At 37.5% G+C, this 27,328-nt stretch overlaps 3 protein-coding genes across 8 annotated transcripts in view; all 3 read left to right on the top strand.

Annotated features, from left to right (window-relative positions):
* The window catches only part of DNA2 (DNA replication helicase/nuclease 2), a 37,411-nt gene extending 34,080 nt beyond the window's left edge, over positions 1-3,331 (top strand). The window contains exons 19-21 of the mRNA XM_043926650.1: positions 372-554; positions 2,162-2,308; positions 2,926-3,331. Of these exons, the coding sequence (XP_043782585.1) occupies positions 372-554; positions 2,162-2,308; positions 2,926-2,994 (399 nt within the window). The 3' untranslated portion in view covers positions 2,995-3,331. The remainder of the gene's footprint in view (positions 1-371; positions 555-2,161; positions 2,309-2,925) is intronic.
* Positions 3,332-3,721: 390 nt separating this feature from the next.
* On the top strand, positions 3,722-6,902 carry LOC122709350 (protein UXT-like). Its single transcript, XM_043926651.1, has one exon. It carries the CDS (start codon positions 5,418-5,420, stop codon positions 5,877-5,879), a length of 462 nt encoding a protein of 153 aa, XP_043782586.1. The 5' UTR covers positions 3,722-5,417; the 3' UTR covers positions 5,880-6,902.
* A 1,591-nt stretch (positions 6,903-8,493) lies between these two features.
* Positions 8,494-27,328, top strand: part of RUFY2 (RUN and FYVE domain containing 2) — a 42,992-nt gene continuing 24,157 nt past the window's right edge. For 2 of the 6 annotated variants that reach the window (XM_043924810.1, XM_043924808.1), the window contains exons 1-12: positions 8,929-9,138; positions 10,613-10,786; positions 12,449-12,566; positions 18,795-18,896; positions 20,084-20,207; positions 20,376-20,437; positions 21,291-21,356; positions 21,858-21,927; positions 24,266-24,367; positions 24,633-24,749; positions 25,538-25,705; positions 27,156-27,253. In XM_043924810.1, the coding sequence (XP_043780745.1) occupies positions 8,937-9,138; positions 10,613-10,786; positions 12,449-12,566; positions 18,795-18,896; positions 20,084-20,207; positions 20,376-20,437; positions 21,291-21,356; positions 21,858-21,927; positions 24,266-24,367; positions 24,633-24,749; positions 25,538-25,705; positions 27,156-27,253 (1,403 nt within the window). In that variant the 5' untranslated portion in view covers positions 8,929-8,936. The other 4 variants (XM_043924809.1, XM_043924805.1, XM_043924806.1 and 1 more) reach the window with 4 other exon arrangements.

Here is a 27,328-nt window from a genome sequence, read left to right as displayed (position 1 = left end):
TGAAAAGGGAGAGCAGAAAGTACAATTTATTTCTTTGTACTTTTTTGGTATGACATCATTGCTCTGGTGGCATATAAACCATTATATTGCCACGAACTTCTAAAAATTCAGGGAGCCGTGTTCAAGGAAATTATTTCCTCTCAGGAAATGTAGATGTAGCCTTAGAGTAATTCAATAATTTATTTCCTTCTTGTAGGAACATGTGTTATACATAGGAACATGTATTATAAACATCAGTTGTCACACTATGTAAACATTTTATTTAATAAATTTAGTAAAGCTTAAATAACAAGTCAGGATTTTTTTCATTTTAAATTGTGTTCTTTTCTGTTTTTTTGTTTTGTTTTGTTTTTCTTTTCTGTTTAAAACAGGCTGGTTGTAAACCCTCTGATATTGGTATCATTGCACCATACAGGCAGCAGTTAAAGGTCATCAATGACTTATTGGCACATTCTTCTTTTGGGATGGTCGAAGTTAATACAGTTGACAGGTACCAAGGAAGAGACAAAAGTATCATTCTAGTATCTTTTGTTAGAAGCAATGAAGATGGAACTGTGAGTTAATTGTATTTTCTGCTTTGCTTTCTGATTTTTATTTTCTATTTGTTTGGGACATTATTTACCTCTCTTCTTTAAAATTATGTTAAAAAACCACATAACATAAAATTTGCCATCATAACTGTCTTTTAGTGTACAGTTCACAGGTATGAAGTATGTTCACAGTGTGTGCAGCTGACCTCCAGACCTTTTTCATTTTGCAAAACAAATTCTATATTCATGAATAACCACTCCCTTATTCCCTCTCTCTTCATTTTCTGTCAGCCACTTCTCTATCTGTGAATTTGACAGAATTTTATGAATTTGTGAATTTTCCACATAAGTGGAATCATACAGTATTTGTCCTTTTGTAGGTGGCTTACTTCACTTGTCATAATGTCTCAAGGTTCATCCATATTGTAGCATGTAACAGAATTTTCTTTTAAAGGCTGATTATTATTCCATTGCATGTATATACCACATCTTTTATCTATTCATCCATTAGTGGACATTTGGGTTGCTCCCACCTTTTGGTTATTATGTTTGGAGCATTTTAAACATATAAACTTTCCTAGCTTCCTTTCAAATTTGTAGATAATTCCAGGCTGTTTTTTGCGTTTTGATCTCACCTTGACTTATTTTTCTTGACTATGTGATACCTGCATATAGTTTTTAAAATACACAGAGTAAAAAGTCTCCCTTCTTCCCTGTTACTCTTCCACTCAATTCTTACCCTCACGTTTGGTTTTTTGGATTGTTTGTTTGTTTGTGCTAACCTTCTAGAATTTATTTAAGCATATGTAAGCGCATGAATCAGTATTCATGTTTCCCTCCTTTGTGCACAAAAGGTAATATATACACTATTCTGGACTTTGCTTTTTCCACTTAATAATATAGCTTGGAGAGCTTTACATGTCATTACACAGAAAGAGATTTCATTCTTCTCTTAAAGGTGCAAAGTTTTCCATTGTATATATGGATCATGGTATATTTAACCACTCCTTTGAGTCTTCTATGGGTTTTTATTACATTTAAAAACAATACTACAATAAGGGGAGACAACTTCAGTTCTTTATGATATGTATTTAATGTTTGAAACACTGGATTGCCAAGGAAGTCCTTAAAATTTATTTTTTTATATATTTAAAATTTTTAAATATATTTTCGTTATACATATTTAATCATTTAAAATTATGGCGAAGATATCATTGTTGTTGTTGTTTAGTTGCTAAGTTGTGTCTAACTTTTTTGCGACCCTCTGGACTGTAGCCTGCCTAGCTCCTCTGTCCATGGGATTTCCCAGGCAAGAATACTGGAGTAGGTTGCCATTTCCTTCTCCAGGGGATCTTCCCGATCCAGGGATTGAACCCATGTCTCCTGCACTGGCAGGCAGAGTCTTTACCACTGAGCCACTGGGGAAGCCCCATGGATATCACACCCACGATAAAATACTTGAGGTTGGCATCATGGGCACGTTTTCTTTCCCAACTGTCTGCACTTTGAATGTGTTGATGAATCTTTTTTGCAATGTTTTGAATGTAGGAAGATGGCTCAATAAAAACTGTTCTTTTTTAGAAAAAACTCAAATAAGAAAACTCAAAGAATGAAAATTATATTTCTTTCAGCTTGGTGAACTGTTGAAAGATTGGCGACGTCTTAATGTTGCTATAACCAGAGCCAAACATAAGCTGATTCTCCTGGGATGTGTGCCCTCACTAAGCCGTTATCCTCCTTTGGGGAAGCTACTTAATCATCTAAACTCAGAAAAATTAATATCCTTTTTGTTTTGTATATGGTCACGTTTGATTGTGCTGTGTGAGTACTTTATATATTTGTATCAGTTAAAACTCAGTGTCTTGTGTTTTCCATGGGCATATTTCAAAAGACCTGATTCCACAAAGGAAAGAGAAAACAATTCACAGTAACTAGTTTTAAGCAAAAAGTGAAATAATGAAGGTGATGGAGAAGAGTAGTTTGTGAAATGATAAAGGGGAAACAAAGGGACTTGATTTCTCGCCCCAGAAACAGGGTGCATGTTGCGTAGAACACATCTAGGAAAACTGGTATCCCTTCAGGTTCCTCTCACTTCAATAACCTTAAAAAAATATGCATCTAGGACAAAGTATTATATTTAAAAATGTAGATTATTTCTTATCATGTCATAGATAATTTTAAAAATAGATCATCTCTTTAAAAAATTATATGAAGGTCTCATGCTAAGACAGGTAAATCATATTGCTTAAGTACATTATTATCCATAGAATGTCATAAAAATACAAGTTTTCTAGTAGCCTTGTTAAAACAGAGTTAGAGAATGTTAAATAATAATGTCATGTGTTTTTATGTAATTCCACATTGTGTTAAATATATCTTCCTTAATTTATTTTATATCATTGATCTTCCATCAGGAGAACATGAAAGCCTTTGTCATCTATTAGGTGATTTTCAAAGAAAATAAAGCACTGTTTTCCTTGCTTTTTTCATACCATGATGATCTCCTCTAACTATTGCCTATTATTTATAATTTGGACATGCTATAAAATCAGTGACTGGTTACACTGTGATGATAACCTTTATCCCAAGGGTAAGAAATGATGTAAATATATATACTCATTCAGAGTTCCAGTTTTTGGTTTTATTTATTTTTTTGGTATAACCTTGTTAAACATAACCATACAACATTTAACATAGGATTTATTTTTTCAGTACAGGTGTACCCAAAACTAAAAAGTCTAAATTTATAGACATTATAAACGTGTCTCTGTAAGACGTAGAGTTTGATACATTTCCACCAGCTTTTATTTATTTATTTTTTTAAAAATTTTAAAAACAAAAAAATTTTAAAACAAAGGATACCTCAATGTTTAAAAATATATTGACTTCATAATAAAAATTACATATATTAGAATGACAAATCTTTTTTTTTTCCCACCGTCTATCTGGGATTTATTTTATTTATTTATTTATTTTTTATTATTTTTTTTTCCAGTGGGTTTTGTCATACATTGATATGAATCAGCCATGGATTTACATGTATTCCCAATCCCGATCCCCCCTCCCACCTCCCTCTCCACCCGATTCCTCTGGGTCTTCCCAGTGCACCAGGCCGGAGCACTTGTCTCATGCATCCCACCTGGGCTGGTGATCTGTTTCACCATAGATAGTATACATGCTGTTCTTTTCCACCAGCTTTTAAAGATAGATTAACTTTTCAATCTGAAGTTTAAACTTTTAAGTTTAAATTTTTAAGATTAATTTGATCTTGTAGATTTTTATCCTGTTTTGTTTATTTGAAAGACTAGGTAAGAAAAGGGATTTGTTTTTGTCATTTAAGCACAATCTTGTGATAATGAAAAGTATGATTCTCTTCTGTGTCTTGAGATCCCTGATCCAAAGGCCATTTTGCTGTTTTTTTCCTGACTTTTGCTTTCTGGTATCAGAGATGTTTTAAAAAACTTTATACTTAGTGTTTTAAATTATTACTTATAAATTTATTATTTCCAATTAATTTCCCTTACTCTCCTAGTTAGTTCCCCTTCCTCTCCTACTTTTTATTTTCAGTTTTTAGTGTTTTAGAGTAGATTTTGATATTTAAGAAAATAATTCTTATTATTCTTTTGGGAAAAAATTTTGCTGAATTGATGACAAATAAAAAAGATGTATCCCTATTTTCACCTATTCATGTGCATATGCCCCTTTGTTTTGGGGCATTAGTCAATTTTCCTTTTTTGTATGAAGATGTTTTATAAAACAGAATTATCTCAAGGTGCTTGGTTCCTTATATGATGACCAATTTTAACATTAGTATATCCAGCTTTGGGGGAGGAGCTCTCATTTCTCTGTTTGTTGTTTTTTTTTTTTTTAATGAAAAGTACATTAAAAATTGTTTCCTCTACCACACGTTTTTAAAAAAATTATAACTTGATGTTTTTATTAAATAATTTTTTTTTACTCTAAGATCTCACTGTGTCAATGATTAATACTAAATAATAATTAAGCCCAGGGTTGTCCGCCATTTTTTCCAGTATTGAGAAGGGAAATATTGGCAATGTTCTAAAGCTGAAACCAAGGAGTATTGACATGCATAGGATGGAGCTGATCATGGAGAGACTATGGATTCGACAGGAAAAACAAGGAAGTTGCAGAGATAAGGCTTAAATATTGGTTGGTTATCATTAATTTATATAACAGGAAGGAATCTAAGATAATTTTAGTTCCTGGAATAAGAAAATTCTTTGGCTTCACTAATGGTTGCTTTACAGATTTGTATGGCCTGCACAGTAAAGCCCAGTGGAAGAACCACCTAGGGAGGAGTTCCATGTTTCTTGTCATTTGGGAATCTGTATTGATTACAAGATTCTAGGCACTTATTTCAAAGAAATAGGACTCATCTTTTATACACAAGATGCTGTGAGTTGGAGGCACTGAGTGAGCTGAACGTTAAACCCAGACTGGGCCCTCAAATTGTTGATAATGCAGTTTATGACATCCATGCCAAGGACTAAGATGGCAATGGCTACCAGTCACTAATGTTACTGGACACTCACTTTGTGCAGGTCCAGATCAAGAGCACCATTAGCCTCGACAAGGTCTTCCTTATGGTGGAAAGCCAGGTTGTGAGGAAGGGTAGCCATTCCAGTGTCCCCATTGCTGTCAGCTCGGAGTTCCTGTCTCCTGAGTTCTCTTGCTGCCGCCTCTGGTTATTTTGTTCCTCATCTCACTTTCTAAAGACTGGTCTTTCCCAGAGCTCTGTGTTTGTCTGGTCCTGTGCTCCCTCACCTTTGTGGCTGTTGACCAAATCTGTATCCTCAGAACAGACTAATATTCTAGTTTAAAATTGTTCAGTGAGTTCTTTTTGCCAGCGGCTCTCAGGAGCCCATCATGGCGCCGCCCGCCGTTGGGGCGGTGGAGGCAACCGCGGAGAAAGCGCTGCGCCACGAGGCTTTCATCTCTGATGTGCTGCAGCGGGACTTGCAAAAGGTCGTGGACCATCGCGACAAGGTATATGAGCAGCTGGCCAAATACCTTCAACTGAGAAATGTCATTGAGCGACTCCAGGAAGCTAATCACTCGGAGTTATATATGCAGGTGGATTTGGGCTGTAACTTCGTTGACACAGTGGTCCCAAACACTTCACGAATCTATGTGGCCCTTGGATACGGTTTTTTCCTGGAGTTGACATTGGCAGAAGCTCTCAAGTTCATTGATCATAAGAGCAGTCTCGCAGAGCTCAGCGACAACCTCACAAAGGACTGCATGAATATCAAGGCCCATATCCACATGTTGCTAGAGGGGCTTAGAGAGCTACAAGGTCTGCAGAATTTCCCAGAGACTCAGCACTGACTTCTTCCAACCTCCCCTGACATTAAAGAGCCTGAATGTCAAAAAAATAAATAAATAAAATTGTTCAGTGTAATAAGGTTTAAACATACACCCTAATTCCAAATTCTGTTCAATACGAGGTGACTATAGAGTATCTGGCAAATGTGTATGTTGGAGCTTAACATCTCCCTCGAAGAAATACTTCTTAGCTTTAAACAAAGTGAGTCTTACTGAACAAGATTTGTTTACTACTTCTTACACTGGGGGGCAAGCAATCTAGGAAATAAAACTTTTCCTTTGTTCTCATGGTTTTATAAAATAAATATATAATCTTAATTTTACTTGCTTTTCTAAATGCACTTAGAATACAAACCCTCCTTTTCTACTTATCATTTGGAGAGGAGAAAAATGAACAATTCAGTCATTTCAGTGTTTAACAGCAAGATAATGGAAGGGGTTAGACTTGTGAGTTTTAGACTCCTTGAAACACTGTAAAAACCACAGACAGAGACTTCTTTGGTCCAGCGGTTAAGACTCTATACTTCCAATGCAGGGTGGGAGGGTTAAATCCCTGGTTGGGGCACTAAGATCCCACATGCCTCAGGATATGGCCAAAAAGTTAAAAAACAAAAACAAAAAATACCCACAGATGTATTTTGAGATTATAAAAATAGAGGCTACTTTTGTATTAGTTCAGCTTCTGGTTGTGTCAATAGTACTGTGACTTTGGGCAAGTTATTTAATCTTTCTGAGGTTAGTTTTATCTGTAAAACAGAAGTAATTCCTTTCTCATGGGGTGGTTCTGAAAATCAAATGAGGCTTTGGCTTAGGAACTGACAGCCAAAGAAATGAAACTTGACATTATCTCTAATCACTAAAGTTCTGGGTGTAAAACAGGCCTAAATATGAAAGGCAAAACTATAATTCTTCTTTAAAATATTTATTTGGTTCCACAGGTTCTTAGTGGCAGCACCCTGGGATCTTTAGTAGTGGCATGCAGGATCTAGTTCCCTGACCAGGGATTGAACCCAGACCCTCTGCATTTGGGAGATTGGAGTCTTAGTTGCTGGCCCACCAGGGAAGTTCTTGTAATTCTTAAAAGAAAAAATTCTTCATAACTTTGGAATAAGGAGGGCTCCTTAAGATACTATGGCATAAACTATAAATTCACTACAGGAAAATTAAGAATTTATATTTAGTCAAAGGTTGCCATAAGGAGAGAAAAATTAGCCCAAAGATATTGGCAACACACAACTGATGTCAAATTAGTATGTAGAACATTAAGTAACTTGCACAAGTCAATAAAAAGGTAAGTCAATAGTAAAACAGGCACCATTTCTTTGTAAAAATGAAATTCCAAATAGTAAACGCAGGTAGAGTTCTCAATGTCATCAGTAATGAGAGAAATAAAAAATAAAGCTGCAATGCAATCTACCCACAAGACTGGCAAAAAAAAAATGAAATCCTCACAATTCTAGGCATTACAGTGGACACAGCAATATAAAAACAACACTGCTGATACCAGTGTAAATTATAAGTTTGGAAAACACTTTGGCATGAGCTGGTAAATTTAAAGAAAGGCATACTTGATTTTCAGTAAATCTATTCTTTTTACATGGCCAAGAGACTCCCGCATGTAGGAACCGAATGTACGGACAAACTGGAAACACCCCAACCTGGAAACTCCTCGTGGACATGGATGATTTTGAACACCAGAAACAAGTAATGTTCGTAATGTTATTCCACTTGTGAAAAGTTTGTAAACAGGAAAAATAAACTACATTGATTAGGGGCACATACTTATATGGTAGTAACATGCAGAAAAGTAAGAAAACGACTCTCAGAATTCAGCATCACATTTACTTACAGGGACATTGTGGCTAAAGGCGTCCCCCTACCCTCAAGATGACTCCTATCCTATGCTTGCTTGATCTGGTGCTCTTTATCCATGTTTATGAGTCTTTAAACGTATATGTATGCTTTATACATTTTTATCTATGTAGGATTGTTTCACAATAAAAAATTAAAAACCAAAAGAAGTCAAGAAGCATGAGAATTGTACGCTGGCCAATGTGATGACGAGATAAACATCTCTTCATTTCCACAAAACACTCGTCTGTTTCTAACTCGGCTACCATCTTAACAATTGCTCATCTAACTAGGTAACAGCTTACTTTCCGCAAATTGATATAACTTAAAACCTAGTATCTGTCCATGAGGGATTTTTCCTCTCCGAAATGAGAAAACGCAGGTTTTATCTCTGCACCTCTTTCTTTTGATTACTGAGACTGTTCGTCCTTGCTTTTTATAAACCAACCACTGGACTTACTGGTTAAAATTTGGGCTAAATAGTTTTAGTAGATTTCTGCCTAGCGTTAATTGCTTCAGATTTTCTAAATTCTTTTGGTCCCCTACGAGTTACTGAAGCAGGGACGCGCTCAGGTGTGTTAGATTAAACCTAGCTGGACCTTGCAGATGAATACGTTTGCACGTGGCTCGCTCGCCTCCCCTTGTAAATGGAACCCTAGTGCTCTGGCGAGGCCCCCAGATGAGAGCTCAGAGTCCGCCTTCTGTTTCCACAACCTGAGGTCTCCCTCACGCTCCTTCTCCTTCCGGTCCGGCTGGACGCGGAGAGGCTCAGCAAGGGCGGATTTCTCCGCGGCGGGCTGCAGGCTCCAGAGTCCCCCGCCCGACGCGGGCGCCGCAGGACCGCCCGGGCGTCCTCCCGCCGCCGGGAGCGCTGTGGGCCGCAGCGGGCCTGGTCGCAGACGCCGTGGCGGCCGCCACGCGCCTGAAGGGAGCTGCTGGCGGGGCCCAGGGAGTCCCCGCCCGAGACTGTATTGCCACCGCCGCCATGGGTAAGGGGAGCGGGCCGCCCGGCCCTCCGTGCTGGGCTGAGGCCGCGGCCAGGGCAGGCGGACTGGCGGTGTGGGCATCGAGGCCTGCGAGTCGAGACGGGTCCGACCCGGGCTTGGGGCTGGGCGGGGGCAGCCGGGGACGCAGGGGCGCCCGGGGTCGCCATGGCAACGCGCGGCCGCCCCTCGTTCCCTCCCACCCCCGCCCCCGTTCGGGGGCCTAATGGCCAAGGTTTCGCGGTCCGACAGCTTACAGGGAGCCAGCACAGGGTCGGCCGGGGTGCCGCTCCAGGGTTGGGGGAACAGTCGGGGACGGGCGATGACTTTTCAGGTTTGGGGGTGGCGGAAGGAAGCGTCTCAGGTTTTGGCCTGGGTTCCGGACGCCGAGGGCGGGAGAGGGACAGCGATGCGGCGCAGGACCCCGGGTGAGCCCTCTGTGAGGGTGCTGGAGGTGTCCGGAGCCCTTGGGCAGTCTTGCTGTCTGGGAGGAAGGGAGGAAGGGAGGCAGGGAAGGGGTTCTAGGCCCAAGCAAGATGCTGGAACCCGCCATTGACCGAGTGTGGGGGCAGCAACGCGGTCAGACGCAACCGCGAGCCCGGGCGGGGCGCGGCCCGGGTGTAAACGCTCCTCTCTTAGGAAGCTGCTGGCGACCATCAGGACCTACCTCCGATCATTTAGTTATAAAGGCGCCCTTTGTCTTGATCGTCTCATCGTACATTACATATTGTGATGGGCACTGTTAAAAAAAAAATGAGAATTGCTGCAGACTATGAAATATCGACTGGTTTCGTCTCCTAAAAAAGAGGGAGTCATGCCACGATGCAGATTGGAAGAAATGATGTCTTGTGGGGAGAGTCTCCAAAAACTAGCTTGGCCATAGTATTTGTGACTGTTTGCATTTTTAAGTTGCTTAGGAGTCAGTGTCAGGCTTCACGCCTAGCTGTCTGTGATCAGAACTAGGATACTAGATCATTAGGAACCCTGGACTTTTTATCCAGTGAAGGAAAAACTGATATTTGGTTTACTTGCACTAGTAAATTTGTCAAGAGACTATGAGACAGTATACGAAAGTGCTTTATTTATTTTTTGCTCGTCATTTTGTTATCTGTGTTTGCTGAAAATATTTCTGCCAGCACAACAGTAATGAGAGTATGGGGAGCATCTGAATTTATAAGAAAACCGAGGATAAAATTTGTGCGAAAGAAAATCTTTTGTGAATTGAAAATATAAGTTAAAATCAATTAAAAAATGCATCCATTAACTTGGTGTTTAACTGCATCAGCTGTGTGGAAGGTCAGGGAACTTTCACATGAAACTGGACCCTGCTTTTATTTCCTCTGGAAAAATAAAGGAGTCCCGGAATACAAAACTACAATTGCAATGAAAAAAGCAAGATAGAACCAGGGTTAAAATGAGTGAGAGTTGAATGGCTTCTCTTGTGTGCCCTTGTTTTATTATTTGCCTGTCATGTTTGTTGTGGGTGAAACTGGAATCTTCGAATTTTAACTACTTTTTATTTTATTGCCAGTTTATTCTGAGTACTTTTTTGCCTTTGAATTCATGCTTTATGAATAGTTCCTGCTGTCCGCCTTTGTACCAGACCCTTAAACATTACTCCACACTTAAACTCCACAGAAAGATTGTAAAATGAATACCTGAGAATAGCCAATTAGCAGGATTTTGAGAATAATTAATAAACTTTAACCGGAGTGAGCATTGTCCTATATGCTTGAGAGACACAGAAAGAAGTTAACTAGGGGTGTAGGTTAGTTAGTTAGGAAGACTTGTCCACCAAGGAAAAGCAAACCACTGTTGGTTTTATAGGGGAAGGAAACGGTTTGGATTTTTTTTGATATCAGGTCTTGCAAGTGATGTTGGACTCCTTTTTTGTGCTTTCAGCTACAAAAGACCCCACAGCTGTAGAGAGAGCAAACTTGTTAAACATGGCTAAACTCAGTATCAAAGGACTCATTGAATCTGCTCTAAGCTTTGGCCGCACTTTGGATTCTGATTATCCCCCCTTGCAGCAGTTCTTCGTTGTTATGGAACATTGTCTGAAACATGGTCTTAAAGGTACTGGAAATTTTTTTAAAAAATCAACTTTGGAGCGTCCCACCTCCCATCTTAAACATCCTTGAAAATGTAAATTTTTTTTTTTTTTGAGGCCATAATTACTGTTACTTTAAAAATACTGGGTGGGTTGGTTTTTGGAGAAAATACCCTACTGCTTTATGTTTTCTCATGGGTGGTCTTCAGGAAATCCTTAGTGTTTTGTAAAAAGTGTATTTGATTTAAATTTTTTTCTCAGCATGCTCTGAACTTTTTTCCATTTTAGACTATAGAGTTATTTAGAAAAATTTAAGCTTGATGATTCTGGTATGAACTGTTATTACTAGTTTGAGCTCTCTTCAACAAATACATTAAAATACTTGATTGTTGAAATATAAACCGCCTTAGTGTGTGAAAAACATATCTAGAAAAATTGTCCTCTGGATTGGGTTATTGTAGAAATGTGAGTACTCCCTGAAAATGATGAGAATACTGAATAATATTTCAGAGTATATGTATAATATTTCAGAGTATATGCATAATATACATAATATATAATAATATTTCATTCTGTATGCATACCATGACTTATTTAACTACTGTCCTCTTCATGTACACTTAGGTTTCTTCCAGTTTTTTATCATTCAAATTGTGCCATAAGGACATTTTTGGATATCTGCATTTGTACACGTGTACAAATGCTATGGTTTCGTTAGGACTCCTTGGAGTAGAATTATTGGGTCAAAGGATAGAGGCAACTCATGTCTATGAAGACTTCACTGATCAAACAACAGTGAATATGTTTCTCTCCCCACATTTTTGCCAACTCTTCATATTCCTACTCTCTGAATACTTTTAAAACATCAGGAAGTCGACAGTCTTATCTTAGGCCTTGAGTTTTAATTTGTGTTTTGAAAAACTTCCTTTTTATTTAAAAAAAACAGTGACATAGATCTTTATTTTCCTCCAACTTGCTAAAATGGAATTTGCCAAATGATGGCCAAAGTAGTTACATTTTAAACTCTTTTCCGAATTTATTTTCCTTTACTTCACAAAATATCATGAGACATATTCTAACAGTCAAATGTGTATTTTTATGAATCATCATAAATCTACTTTGTGCTGATTTATTTTTCTTCCCCAGAGAAAAATTACCTATCTTGTTGGGTGATGCATATCATAGGAGTACTGAATTTACAGGAGATTTTGTTAGTATTAAGAAAGAAACAAAAAAAAAAGAAAGAAAGAAACATAGTGATTTCATGGTTTTATATTACCCAAATCTTGGAAACAAAAGCAAAAGTAAAGTTGCAATTTTTTGTGTTTACAAGTAAAATAACTATTTGTCCTTGGTTTATTTAATAAATTGGTAAAGATCAACCTACTAGGGCCACCAGTCTTACTTTGGTACTGGTAAAGAATGAGCCTAGTTGTTTTTTACTTTAATTGCCTACTTGCATATTTCTGATGTGGAAGAATGGCCAAGATGCGTATTTCTGATAAGGAAAATACCAGAATCCTGAGGAACAGGCTTCTGTTCAGTAGGGCTATGTAGTGACAAGAGAGAAAAGGCTCTCTGAAAAATTGTATGTTAGGTTAGAAATGTTGAAACTAAATATTTAACAAGAAGTTACTACAGTTTTGTATGTTTAAGTTGTATGCATTTATTATATTTTCTTTTTAAAGTGAGAAAATCATTTCTGAGTTATAACAAAACTATCTGGGGCCCTTTGGAACTGGTGGAGAAGCTGTACCCAGAAGCAGAGGAAATAGGAGCTAGTGTCCGGGATTTACCTGGTCTTAAGTAAGTAGTCCTATTACTTGTTCATCCCTAACCATAGACCTGTATTTACTGCTCCTTAAAAGTACCTCACACTCTAGTTTATTATATTCTCTCTGCCTTATGTAGCCTTCTTGCATTCTCTAATAAAATTCTGTTTATTATTAATCAGTTCAAATTTTATTTCCTTTATGAAATTTTTCTTAGCCCCTTCCATAAGAATTACGTGCTGTTTCTTTTATACTCTTATCACTCTTCACTCCTGTATTATACCACTTACTTAATTTTTGCATTGCATTGCGGGAAATAGGGAAATTCTTTTAAGATAGGGTGTGTCAATGATCAATTATGCAGTTCTGTTTCCTGAGTATAGAGCTAGTTAGCAGTAATAGGCCATCAGTACTATTTAGGTTAAATCCAGGACAGAGGCTCAGAAGTTTTGAATTCGCCAATAAGCCATATTACCATATTACCAATATACCATAGGACTTGTGCAAATTACTTCTGTTGTTGTGAAAATTGGGACCTATAATGTCACCTGTCTGATTGACTAGATGAATGTAGAGTAGGCCGTTAATATCTGTAGGTTCTGCATCTGTGGATTTGACCCAACTTTGGATCAAAAATGTTTGAAAAAGAGATTTTCTAGAAAGTTCCAAAAAGCAAAACTTGAATTTGTCACATGCAGGCAATTCTTTACATAATATTTACATTGTATTAAGTATTATCAGTAATCTAGAGATGATTTAAAATGTCTGGGAGAATGTGCATAGGTAATACACAAATACTGTGCTATTTTATAAGAGGGACTTGAATATCCATGGATTTTGGTATCTGAGGGGGTCCTGGAATCAATCCTCCCAATACTGAGGAGAAACTGTATATGAAATGTCCTAAAAGCTGAATGTTCTAGCTAGTAAATTGTGATTGTTGAAAAGTTTTTGCATGTTTTTTGTTGTTAAGCCTGGGTTCTTACGTTCTTCAGGGTATGATTAAGATATAAGAGCTTCCTTTAAAATTTATCTTAGTTCTTGTGAAAGATAACTTTTTTTAAAAAAGTGCTTTTCATTTTTTGGTCAGATTATCAGTTTGCTTTCTCTTCAGTTCAGTTGTGTCTGACTCTTTGCAACCCCATGGACTGCAGCACACCAGGCCTCCCTGTCCGTCACCAACTCCCGGAGCTTACTTAAATTCATGTCCATTGAGTCGGTGATGCCATCCAACCATCTCATCCTCTGTCATCCCCTTCTCCTCCCGCCTTCAGTCTTTCCCAGCATCTGGGTCTTGTCTTTGAGTCAGTTCTTTGCGTCAGGTAGCCGAAGTATTGGAATTTCAGCTTCAGCATCATTCCTTCCAATGGATATTCAGGACTGATTTTCTTTAGGATGGACTGGTTGGATCTCCTTGCAGTCCAAGGGACTCTCAAGAGTCTTCTCCAACACTACAATTCAAAAGCGTCAATTCTTTGGTGCTCAGCTTTCTTACAGTCCTACTGTCACATCCATACATGACTACTGGAAAAACCATAGGTTTGACTAGACAGACCTTTCTTGCCAGAGTATTGTCTCTGCTTTTTAATATGCTGTCTACGTTGGTCATAACTTTCCTTCCAAAGAGTAAGCGTCTTTTAATGTCATGGCTGCAGTCACCATCTGCAGTGATTTTGGAGCCCCCCCAAAAATAAAGTCTGTCACTGTTTCCACTGTTTCCCCATCTATTTGTCATGAAGTGATGGGACCAGATGCCATGATCTTAGTTTTCTGAATGTTGAGCTTTAAGCCAACTTTTTCACTCTTCTTTCTCACTTTCATCAAGAGGCTCTTTAGTTCTTCTTCACTCTCTGCCATAATGGTAGTGTCATCTGCATATCTGAGGTTATTGTTATTTCTCCCAGCAATCTTGATCCCAGCTTGTGCTTCATCCAGCCCAGCGTTTCTCATGATGTACTCTGCATATAAGTTAAATAAGCAGGGTGACAGTATACAGCCTTGATGTACTCCTTTTCCTACTTGGAACCAGTCTGTTGTTCCATGTCCAGTTCTAACTGTTGCTTCCTGACCTGTATACAGATTTTTCAAGAGACAGGTCAGGTGGTCTGGTATTCCCATCTCTTGAAGAATTTTCCACAGTTTGCTGTGATCCACACAGTCAAAGGCTTTGGCATAGTCAATAAAGCAGAAGTAGATGTTTTTCTGGAACTCTCTTGCTTTTTTGATGATCCAGCAGATGTTGGCAATTTGATCTCTGGTTCCTCTGCCTTTTCTAAATAGAGCTTGAACATCTGGAAGTTCACGGTTCACATACTGTTGAAGCCTGGCTTGGAGAATTTTAAGCATTGCTTTGCTAGCATGTGAGATGAGTGCAATTGTGCAGTAGTTTGAGCATTCTTTGGGATTGCCTTTCTTAGGGATTGGAATGAAAACTGACCTTTTCCAGTTCTGTGGCCACTGCTGAGTTTTCCAAATTTGCTGGCATATTGAGTGCAGCACTTTCACAGTGTCATCTTTTAGGATTTGAAAGAGCTCAACTGTAATTCCATCACCTCCAGTAGCTTTGTTCATAGTGATGCTTCCCAAAGCCCACTTGACTTCTCATTCCAGGATGTCTGGTTCTAGGTGAATGAGCATACCATCATGATTATCTGGGTCATGAAGATCTTTTTCGTATAGTTCTGTGTATTCTTGCCACCTCTTCTTTTTTTTTTTTTTTTTTTTAAATATTTATTCATTTATTTGGCTGCACCAGGTCTTAGTTGCAGCATGTGGGATCTAGTTCCCTGACCAGGGATTGAACCTGGGCCCCCTGCATTAGGAGCTCAGAGTCTTAACCACTGGGCCAGCAGGGAAGTCCCTTGCCACCTCTTCTTAATATCTTCTACTTCTGTTATATCTGTACCATTTCTGTCCTTTATTGTGCCCATCTTTGCATGAAATATTCCCTTGGTATCTCTAATTATCTTGAAGAGATCTCTAGTCTTTCCTGTTCTATGTGTTCCTCTTATTTCTTGCACTGATCACTGAGGAAGGCTTTCTTATCTCTGCTTGCTATTCTTTGGAACTCTGCATTCAAATGGGTATATCTTTTCCTTTTCTCCTTTGCTTTTCGCTTCTCTTCTTTTCACAGCTATTTGTAAGGCCCCCTCAGAGAGCCATTTTGCTTTTTTGCATTTATTTTTCTTGGGGGATGGTCTTGATCCCTGTCTCCTATACAGTGTCACCAACCTCTGTCCATAGTTCTTCAGGCACTGTCTATCAGATCTAATCCCTTGAATCTGTCACTTCCACTGTATAATCATAAGGGATTTGATTTAGGTCATACCTGAATGGTCTAGTGGTTTTCCCTACTTTCTTTGATTTAAGTCTGCTTTCTCTTAGCTTTACGATTTAGGGTTTGGGGAATATGGTAATGTTTTCTGTTGTTACATCATCTAAATGTTTGCAAGTTATACTTGAGTGCTCAAAGTAAATGGCTTCTATTTATTGAGCAATGTATCAGGGTAATAAGATAACTGTTTTAGATGAATTATCTCATTTAGTGCTTAAATCATCCTTAGAGTAGAGTTTATTAATAATTATATAGATGTGAAAAGTAAAGATCAAAGAAATTATAAGTGGCAGAGCCACAGACTTCCCTGTGGTGCAGTGGATAAGAATCCACCTGCCAATGCAGGGGACTCAGGTTCTTTCCCTAGTCTGGGACGATTCCACATGCCGCAGAGCAACTAAGCCTGAGTGCCTATGCTCTAGAACCCACTTCTAGAGCCCGGGAGCTGCAGCTACTGAAGCCCGAGTGCCTGGAGCCTGTGCTCCGCAATAAAAGAAGCCACCGCATGGAGAAGCCTGCCCACCACAACCAAGAGTAGCCCCAGCTCATCAAAACGAGAGAAAACCCGCTCGAAGCAATGAAGTCCCAGCACAGCCTAAATCAATCAATCAGTCGAGTTATTTTTTTTTTTAAATGGCAGAGCCAGGATTTAAACCCAGGTTTTACCCAGAGGAATCGGGTGGAGAGGGAGGTGGGAGGGGGGATCGGGATTGGGAATACATGTAAATCCATGGCTGATTCATATCAATGAATAAAAAAAAATAAATAAATAAACCCAGGTTTTAGAATTAAATAGCAAGTGATGGTCACACTTCATATTTCTCTCAGTGGTGTATAAGGTATCACAGTTTTTAACAGGGCTTCCCAGGTGGCCCAGTGGTTTAAAAAAAAAAAAATGCCTGCCAATGCAGGAGACCTGGGTTTGACCCCTGGTTTGGAAAGGGCTTGCACTCTAGTATTCTTGTATGGAAAATTCCATGGACAGAAGAGCTTGGTGGGTCCATGAGGTCGCAGAGTCCGACACCCCTGAGCGATTGAGCAAAGGCACAATTTTTAAAGAGGAAAAAGGGAATTTAAACTCAAGCAATGTAAGAATTGCTTTTTATTTTAATATGAAAATACATGTTCATGCTGTTTTTAAAAAGCCAAACTCTACAAAAGTAAATATTTTCTGAAGAATAGTGCTCATTAAAATGCTAAGCCAAAAGAAATTTGTTAGCTGTTAGAAGTGACAGTTAAGTTTTTTCCCACAGTACCGGACAAAAAGTTTTCTGTATAAGAAAATATAAAAGTGTGAGTGATGTATTTCTCTTCAAAAAATCATTCATACTCTGTAAATCTTGGTTTTACTTTACTAAATGATAACCTGGATAAGAGAGATATGAGATTTAATTTTTTTTTTAGCAAGAGAATATATCCACACTTTTATTTTCAATAAGCTTAAGTCCTTGAGAGGTATAACAAACACCACATGAATTTTGTCTTCAGTTGAAACCTTTTGGTGTCCTTTCACAGGCTCTGAAGAGCTCCAGTACCGTAGTCCTTCATGTCTCAGCACAGAAAAGGAATTCAAGAGGCAGAGTGATAGATAAGGGATTTATTAGAGTAGGATGCTTGTGAGTCTTAAAAGTTAATGAGAAATACTGTACCCAAGAACTAACTAGGTTACAGTTTTATAATCAAGGGAAAAGGGGGGGCGTGAAGACCTTCTTTGTCTTTCTTCAGTATACATCATGCTTCCATCATCAGTTCCTCCTCCAGGTTAAGCAGGGGAGTTTTCTTATCTCTATGTGGTCAAGCTGGGTCCACAGATTACCTTTTGGTTTTTTGTAATGTGTGCAGAGAGCATGTCCTGGGGATCATTAACATACTGAGCTCACCGGGCAGTATGTGAGTCTCCTGCCACCGTTGTTTGATTGTTGAGGGGCACGTCTCTTGCTTCTGCTGCATGGTTTTGTGGTTAAGCAAACCTGCTTTCCTGAGTAATCATTAACTTACTGTGGTCTACCGTATTTTTTTCTATTTACAGTCCCCTAGTGTGATTAAACTGTTTCATCACCTCTTTTATCCCTTTATTCTGTCCCTGTTACAATGACCTTAGCAGGAAGGTGGCTTCAGGATTTGGCACAGGTCATGCCGCTATTCCATGAGCATGGATTATCTTCCCCAGATGGTTTTGTTCGGTTTGCCATGAGGAGATACTGTTTTTTTTTTTTTTTTTTTTGCCTGGTACACATCAGTACATCTCTTGCCTAGATAGAATTAATTTTCATCTTGAGCACAAACACCTTCAATTTTAAGATCTGTGTGCTCCCTCTAGTCTCAGAGACTCTGCTTATAGGGAGCAAAAATGGCCCTAGGCCACAACCTTTCAGACATATTTGTTATATTAGAAGTTTTGTTCCCAGCAAGCCTCCATATTAGAGAGGAGATTTAATGTTCTAAAGGACAACTGTGTTAAGCATTTGAAAAACAGCAAGCAGCCTGGTGATTCTCTCTGATTAGCAGCTGGATACCTTCTTAGCGTTGTTAATGCTTTTTAAAATTCAGATACAAGGCCAGTTATTTTTTGAGGTGGTCATACTGCCTTTACTGATGCATTTTGCATAATCATGGTTAGAGGACTAAGCCTATTCTGACAAAATAATTCTTGTAGAAATATCCTCCCTGTTTATAGAGAGTCATTTCTTTCAAGGCATGAAGTGGTACCTAGATGTCCTGTAGGTGTAGGCTTACCTTAGAGACTTAAATAGCTCTTAGGGATTGGTTTGCATGATCAAAGAACTGACTTAAAGCTCTAGAAACAAAGGTAAAACCATGATTAATTGCCTTTTCTCATTATTAACATGTGTCTCAACACAGGTAGAAGATGTAGTCTATAATCTTCGGGCCGAGACTGTTTTCTGACCATTTGCTTTTGCTTATCAGGACCCCCCTGGGTCGTGCGAGAGCGTGGCTTCGATTAGCCCTCATGCAGAAAAAAATGGCTGATTACCTGCGCTGCTTAATTATTCAAAGGGATCTCTTGAGGTAGTTACCATTAAATCATGTTCATTTTCATTTTTTATTTCATTTATGTCCTGTCCTCCAAAAAGGATAGAAGGTGTAGTATGAAAGGATACGTAAAACACATCGTGATGGCATAAAATGAAAGGAGGAGGAAAATGAGATAGAAAACTACGGTGGGGACATAACATAGATCAAGAACTAGCCTGAAAAATGAATACTGTAAGATTTTTATTGGCCAATAAGGTGGAAATTTGTATGTCATATTTTTAAATTTTAATTTTTAAGTTACAGTTAATTCTATGAATAAAAGTTTGTATTGAAATTTGGGGCTTTAATTCAAGAGGTTTCTTTTTAGATCTTGAAATCCAAACCACTGCTTTGGCTGTATTGTGGGTACTTTTTAAACTGTCTATTTAAATGGAGGGACAAATGTTTAAGACAGATGTTAAATGTCTAAATGTTAAAGCAGGGAGACTAGTTTTCAGAAGGAGTGGGCCTACGGCAGCCCCCTCCATTCAGCCTTGTTCTCTCAGAGTGCCTCTGGGATGTTCTGGAGGATCTGCTCATTTTTTATTTTACTCTTGACTCCAGTGGTACATCTTGGTTTTCCCATTTGTTAAATGGGAGATAACCATACTTTAAATGAGAATAACCATACTTTAAACACCTTCAATTTCTCAACCAGATTCTAAAGGTTATTTAAAGTGACAAAACAGTATACATGGGACAGTGATAACTAGAATCCTGAGTATTAGTTGTCAAGTCTTAGTTTTTAGACTGTCCTATTTGTTTCACCAGTCTTTTGTTTGAACATTTTTTTTGGATCTAGATATCCATAAATATCTTTAATGGTTACCTATTAAGAGCACTTTTAATACATATATACCAAATGAATTGACTTGAAATGTTTCATATGTTCATTTTGCTACTTAGACTTTATCCCAAGGGTCTTGATAAATCCTGGGATGAAAATTCAACTGTACTCAAAAGTACTGTTATCAGATCAGCAGCCATCACTATGTCTTTTGCGAGTCATAAATATTCACATTTAAATCTCAAAATTTTAAGTTGCTCACGTATAGAAAGGCTAATTTTAAGATACCTAACTTAATATTGGCTCCATGCTTGTTATAAGGTATTAAGATTTTACAAGTTGGTTTTTGAAATAAATTTGTGACTTACGATTTTTGTTATTTTAATTTTCACAGTGAATTCTATGAGTATCATGCACTAATGATGGAAGAAGAAGGCGCAGTAATTGTCGGGCTGCTGGTTGGCCTGAATGTGATAGATGCTAATCTGTGTGTAAAGGGGGAGGATTTAGACTCGCAGGTAAGTGGTGCCAAAGGCAGTGTTTTCAGCCTGTGCTCTTCCTCTCTGATCCAGGTGTAAGCCGTGCTGTTAGACCCTAAAGAAAAGTTAAGGATGAAAGTCAGTTGTATTTTGGAGGTACTTCTAGTATTTCTACTCTCTAAATAAGAATAACTTTATTTACTTCAGGTTGGAGTGATTGATTTTTCAATGTATTTAAAGAATGAAGAAGATATTGGAAATAAAGAAAGGTATGATTTTCTTAAGTTATTTCACATACTGTATTTTAGTCTGAAGTATGACTTTTGGTCGTACCGTTAGTTCAGAGACCCATTTTATTTTTTATTTATTTATTTTTTGGTTGTGCTTCAAGGCTTATGGGATTTTAGTTCCCCAACCAGGTACCAAACCCAGGCCCTTGGCAGTGAGAATGTAGAATACTAACCACTGAACTGCCAGGGAACTCCCCAGAGACCCATTTTAATTGTCAACTCTCATTTCTATGATAAAAAGAGATATAAGTTTATTATTCATAAACTTACAAATACTGGTTTGTTTTAAGACAGTTGTGTTTAAATTTAAAATAAACTTATTTGGTCTACTAAGGAGAAAAGATAATTATGTAATATGAGAAGTGCTAATTATTACTGCAATGGCAGTCCATCACAGTATATAAACATATTAGATTAACATGTTGTATACTTTACACTTCATGTATCAAGTATATTTCTTAAAAAATAAATGCAAAAAATTAAAGAATATACTAATGGTATTGTTTAATATTAGCATGTAATTTATTTAACAAAGGTTAATAGTTTTTTAGTTCATAGCTTACTGCTATTTGATTATAAAGATTGTTGAATTTTATTTGAAAGACAAGATAATGTTGGACAGGGAAGCCTGGTGTGCTGCAGTCCATGGGGTCGCAAAGAGTCAGACATGACTGAGCAGCTGAACTGAACTGAAATGTTGTTTTACTGTTACGGTTTCACAACAGTTTTAGATGATTTAGACCTTTTGTGTATTTCTTGTTTGTTTGTTTTTTTGGCCACCCAGTAGATTCCTTTCCAATTAACTAAAAGCTGCTTTTCCCTCCTCCTCTAGGAATGTTCAAATTGCTGCAATATTAGACCAGAAGAATTATGTTGAAGAATTAAATAGACAACTGAAGTAAGTATTATGGATACATAGATACTTAATAGATTTTGGATATTGTCTTAAGGTTTTTTTTTCCCCCCTTTTAGGTCCTCTTAACCCTATTCCTTTTTTATAAGCATTTGAAAAGGGGTTGAGGGGATAGAGAGTGAATGGAAATTAAGAATACAGAAAATTATTGGAAATAATTGATTTTCAGCAGAAAATGAGAGTTATATTTTTAAATAGAATCTTCAGAGACATTTGAAAATAGAATTTCAGACTTATCACCCTACCCTTGAGCAAAAAGGCTAGGTAGGGTGAAAGTTTAAGTCATTTTGGTGGTTCAAAAATCAATTTTTCCTACTTTAGAGGACTTCGTGTGTAAGTGTGGCAATAAAAAATTCAGAGAAAAAAAAAATTGAGAGAAGGCAGTTGGTGCATGTCAGTCAACATGATGAGTCCAGGATAACAAATTTTTCCTTGCCTTTGTGAGTATGTGTGACTCTGAATGAGTTTTTTCTTTGTCAATTTCAGCAGCACAGTCAGCAGTCTCCATTCAAGAGTTGACTCGTTAGAAAAGTCAAATACTAAGCTGATTGAAGAGGTATTGTCACCCAGCCATGGATAATTGTCTTTCAAGGACCTAGTATTGGCAAGCCTTTTCCATTTTAAGTATGAATGTACTAAGCGTGTGCACATGTGTGCACACACACACAAACACATTTTCATCATTATGATGAAATACTTGTAGTTGTAATTGATCATCGTAAGTTCTAGAGAAACCACATATTATTCTCGGGCAAGTCTTGAGGTGACTGTGAATTATTAGTTGAGATACCCAACTTCTAGGAATGAGCCCCCAAATGCAATGCATACAAACTCTTCTATAAATAAACTGTGAATCTCATTTCTCAACTTGGATGACCTATATTTAGGTAGTGGAATCACCTATAGTTAGAAATTCCCATTAAAATGATCTCCTGTCCCCCTTGTTCCCATATTCAGATTAATTTTCCTTACAAGCATCACTCCATGATCATGTCCATCCTTTCTATAGCCTCCCATGTGTGAAACTCATCTGATGTACTCTGGTTTTCTGCATTGTCAAAGTAGCTATTTGGTGGTCACAAATCAGAAATTTATTTCAGCTCTTTTTTTGTTTTAACTTTTAAAAAAATGTTTTGGCCATGCCATGCACCTTGCCGGATCTCAGTTCCCTGATTGGGGATGGAGCCAGTGCCACGGCCGTGACAGTGCTGAAGCCTAACCACTAGGCCACCAGGGAACTCCCTCACGTCTCTCACTTTTTTTTGTTTTTAATTAATTTGTTTTTTAATTGAAGGATATTTGCTTTACAGAATTTTGTTGTTTTCTGTCAAACCTCAACATGAATCAGCCATTGGTGTACATATATCCCCTCCATTTTGAATCTCCCTCCCCATCGCACCCCTCTAGGCTGATCCAGAGCCCCTGTTTGAGGTCCCTGAGCCATACAGCAAATTCCCGTTGGCTATCTATTTCACGTGTGGTAATGTACTATTTGTAAAGTTGCTTTGGGGCTTCCCAGATAGCTCAGTGGTAAAAAATCCGCCTGTCAATCAATGCAGTAGATGCAAGACATGTGGATTTGATCCCTGCGTCAGGAAGATCCCTTGAAGAAGGAAATGGCAACCCACTCGAGTATTCTTGCCTGGGAAATCCCTTGGACAGAAGAGCCTGGCGAGCTGCAGTCCATGGAGTTGCAAAGAGTTGGATACAGCTGAGCGCACACACATGCCAAGTTGCTTTTGAGATTTAAAGAAAAACAGCCTAGCCATAGAATTACCATGGGGGCTTCCCTAGCAGACAGAGAATCTGCCTGCAATACGGGAGACACAGGTTTGATCCCTTGGTTGGGATTCCCCTGGAAAAGGAAATGGCTACCTACTCTTGCCTGGAAAATTCCACGGACAGAGGAGCCTGGTGGGCTATGTCCATGGGGTCACAAAGAGTCAGATATGACTGAGTGACTTTCACTTAACCGTAGAATTACTTTCCACTTTCAGAATTACTTAGGCTCCAGGAAAGAATATGTTATTAGTACTATGAATTCTATTTTCCTTGCTAATTAGAATCCACATTCTTTTAGAACTGACCCAGTTGTCCCAAACCAGGAAGCACATGATTGTATGAGTTTTCATTTTGATTGTTTAGGACCATTTGATAGTGTGATAGATTGGGACCATTGGAGAGAGCTGCTCACTAGTTTGTGCCTCTTCTTGACCGCAGGGGCACTGTGAAGTTCAAGTTGCATTTCTGACAGAGTGTTTAGAAATTTATTTGCAAGCCAACACTGGGGACTGGTTTCTGCTTTCCTCTCCTAGAATCCCTTTTTTCATTTTAAGCTTCAGAGCCAAGTCACTTACTTAGTTATTCATATTTAATTTCATTCATATTTAACTCTGATGGTGAGAGCTGTCTTATATGTGTGATGGTCACTTGGTGTGAATGAAGCCCAGATTTCACAAGGGTGCCCTGTTTGGTTATCATGAATGTCTGTATTACATTTTCAACTGTAGCACAGCTTTCCTTATAGATGTTGTTGTCTTTGCACAAGTCTTTACAGTCTTATTGTTTAACATACAAACAGTTGTCTTATTGTTTAGCATATAATTCTTCATATGCTTACTCATGCGCTTTGTATTCAGGACACATTGTAAGTCATATAAACAATATGTTTCTGCTGACATGATTTGACTAACAAAAGGAAATAGGAATACAATTTCTTTTGTTGGTATCTTGGGATAATAGCATTTTTCTTATGAAAATTGCTGTAGATGTGAAAGACATTTTACAAGTTTTAGAATTTTATCTTCTGTTGTGAATAGCCATGAACATAACCTGTAAAGCAAGTATAAATAAAGATGTTTAAAATCTTTTTTTATTCCTCATTTTATTTTTAGTTAGCAATAGCAAAGAATAATATCATTAAACTCCAAGAAGAAAATCATCAATTACGAAGTGAAAATAAATTGATTTTAATGAAAACACAGCAGCACCTAGAGGTAAGTGTAGACTGATTACAGATTGACTTGCATCAGAAATAGCTGTTTTGGGGGCTTTTGCGTAGACTGGGTATTTCTGTGCTGTATTAACTAATAGAAGTGATTATAGAATGGATTTATTGGATGGCACTAGTGGTAAAGAACCCGCCTGCCAGTGAAGGAGACATAAGAGACTTGGGTTCGATCTCTGGGTTGGGAAGATCCCCTGGGGAAGGCGTGGCAACACATTCTATATAGAGTAAAACATTTTCTGTTTTTGTCCTAGGTTACCAAAGTAGATGTGGAAACTGAGCTTCAAACATATAAGCATTCCAGGCAAGGGCTAGATGAAATGTATAATGAAGCCAGAAGGCAGCTTCGAGATGAATCTCAGTTAAGACAGGTAGGTTGCATTACAGTTACATTAGCAAAAATGATATTATTTTACCCATAAGCGCTGATTAAAATCTCTATCAGACTTACCTTCCTTGGTGTGAGATAGCAATCTCATTCCCGTAATTCCTTCTACCTTTTTAAACTCCCACTATGTCTGTTTTATTAGCAGTGTTTTTAAACAGTGTTATAGTCTGTTTGTGAAATAGTGCATTGTGACCAGCATTACAGAAAATAGAATAGAGTGATGTATTCGGATATCAATATCCAAACAGTAAAGTCTTATTTAAAGTTAACTTATTTTTTAACCCTTTAAGTTATGAAATATCAGCAGAAAAATACAAGTATGTAGCTTGATGGATTATAATAAATACCTGTGTAACCAACCCAGATCAAAAAGAGAGTCAAGAGACATTTGTCTTAAGATCCTCTGATATAAAATTCTTTAAGAAAAGAAATAAAACTTTGTGAAATGGTGTTTTTGATTTATCTCTGGCCTTATATGGACTACGTCGTTTCTTTGAGGAAAATTAATACTGAGTTTATGAGGCTTAAAAGTCCATAATTCTTGAGCCAGTAGAATAGTGATAATTAATAGAATGTGTAAGATGCTTTCATTTAACAAAATGTGCCTTTGAAAATATAGAACGTTGTTATAGGGCCTAGCTGATTGCATTTAATGGGGCTTATAACTCAAAAGCAGTAGTCTGCATAGTGAATCTTGGTCTAATTAACTGTTGTGTATCTGACTTTGACATCCTGAAATAGTGTGTGAGTTGAGGCTGTGTTGAATTGCAGGATGTGGAGAATGAGCTGGCAGTACAAGTTAGTATGAAACATGAGATTGAACTTGCCATGAAGTTGTTGGAGAAAGATATCCATGAGAAACAGGATACTCTGATAGGCCTTCGACAACAACTGGAGGAAGTTAAAGCAATTAACATAGAAATGTATCAAAAGTTGCAGGTAAGGAATATTCTTAAAATCTTGGAATTTCTTGTTACATGAATTAAGAATGAATATTTATATGAAGGATTTGGTTTTAAAGAGATGAATTCATTGTAATTGTGCCATTTTATTAGTAAAAATCAGTGGCTTTTTTCCTAAATGGAAGCTGAAGAAATGTAATAATGTCAAAGAACAGACAAAAATCACCTGAATTTGTTTCTTGAGGTTGACAGGATAACAGATGAAGATTAAATTTTTTGGTAAAATTTAATCAAAATATGCAAGACGTTTTTGTAAATTTTGCACAGTAGAGTCCTGAGAAAGATTTAATTTTTTTTTTTTGAGAGATTTAATTTTGATTGAAATGCTGTACTGTAATTGTTTTGAATTTTCTGATAAAGTGATATTGCTGTTAAGTAGACATGTTGCCAAAAGCCTTTTACAATTTAATTTGAAAAAAATAGTGTATTTTCTAAGAGTTTATTCTGCCATCTTCTGAAAACATTGAAGGGTGAGGGTTTTTTTTCCCTTTATTATTAATGTATTTTTTTCTTGACTGCACTGCATGATTTATGGGATCTTAGTTCCCCAACCAGGGACTGAACCCATGTTCTCAGCAGTGAAAGCCCAGAGTTTTAACCACTGGACTGCCAGGGAATTCCCCCTTTATTACATTTTAAATGAAGACTAATAATAGTACTGCTTTAGATCTATGAGTATTTTATTTTTAATTCATTGTTTTTTAACTGAAGTGTAGTTGATTTACTATGTTGTGTTAATTTCTGCTGCTTAGCAAAATGACTCATTTACACATATATATATACGTTCTTTTTATATTCTTTTCCATTATAATTTATCCCAGGATATTAAATATAATTCCCTGTGCTATACAGAGGACTTTGTTGTTTATCCATTCTGTGTGTAATAGTTTGCATTTACTAACCCCGGACACCCAGTCCATCTCCTCCACCCACACACTTGGCAGTGAAAAATATGTTCTCTATATCTGTGAGTCTGTTTCATAGATACGTTCATTTGTGCCATATTTTATATTATATATTCTATATTTTATATTCTATTTATATATATATTTTATATACAAGAGATAACATGGTATTTGTCTTTCTGACTTACTTCACTTACTATGATAGTCTCTAGTTGTATTCACGTTGTTGCAAATGGCATTATTTTGTTCTTTTTCTGATGGCTGAGTCATATTCCACTGTATAAATACACCCCATCTTTATCCAGTCTTCTTTTGATGGACATTTAGGTTATTTCTATGTTTTGGCTATTGTGAATAGTGCTACTGTGAACATAGGGGTGCATCTAGGAATATTTTAATCTGTAAATAAAGGCTGGTCGTTTCAAGATAAGAATCCCATAGCAAAATGGTATACAAAGCTTATACATATTTGGGTTTAAAAAAATTCAAAGCCACTGTAGCTTTTATGTTTTTTCTAAATAGGGTTCTGAAGATGGTTTGAAAGAAAAAAATGAAATAATTGCCCGACTAGAAGAAAAAACCAGTAAAATTACTGCAGCCATGAGGCAGCTGGAACAAAGGTACAGCATTTCCAATCTTAGTTTCTTTTTTGCTTTCTCTGTCTCCCCTTTTCTTTATTCAACTCTGACACCTGC

This window comes from Cervus elaphus, chromosome 15 (assembly GCF_910594005.1).
Source record: "Cervus elaphus chromosome 15, mCerEla1.1, whole genome shotgun sequence".
Lineage (NCBI taxonomy): Eukaryota > Metazoa > Chordata > Mammalia > Artiodactyla > Cervidae > Cervus > Cervus elaphus.
The sequence above is the reverse complement of the archived record's forward strand: the minus strand, read 5'-3'. Positions and strand labels throughout refer to the sequence as shown.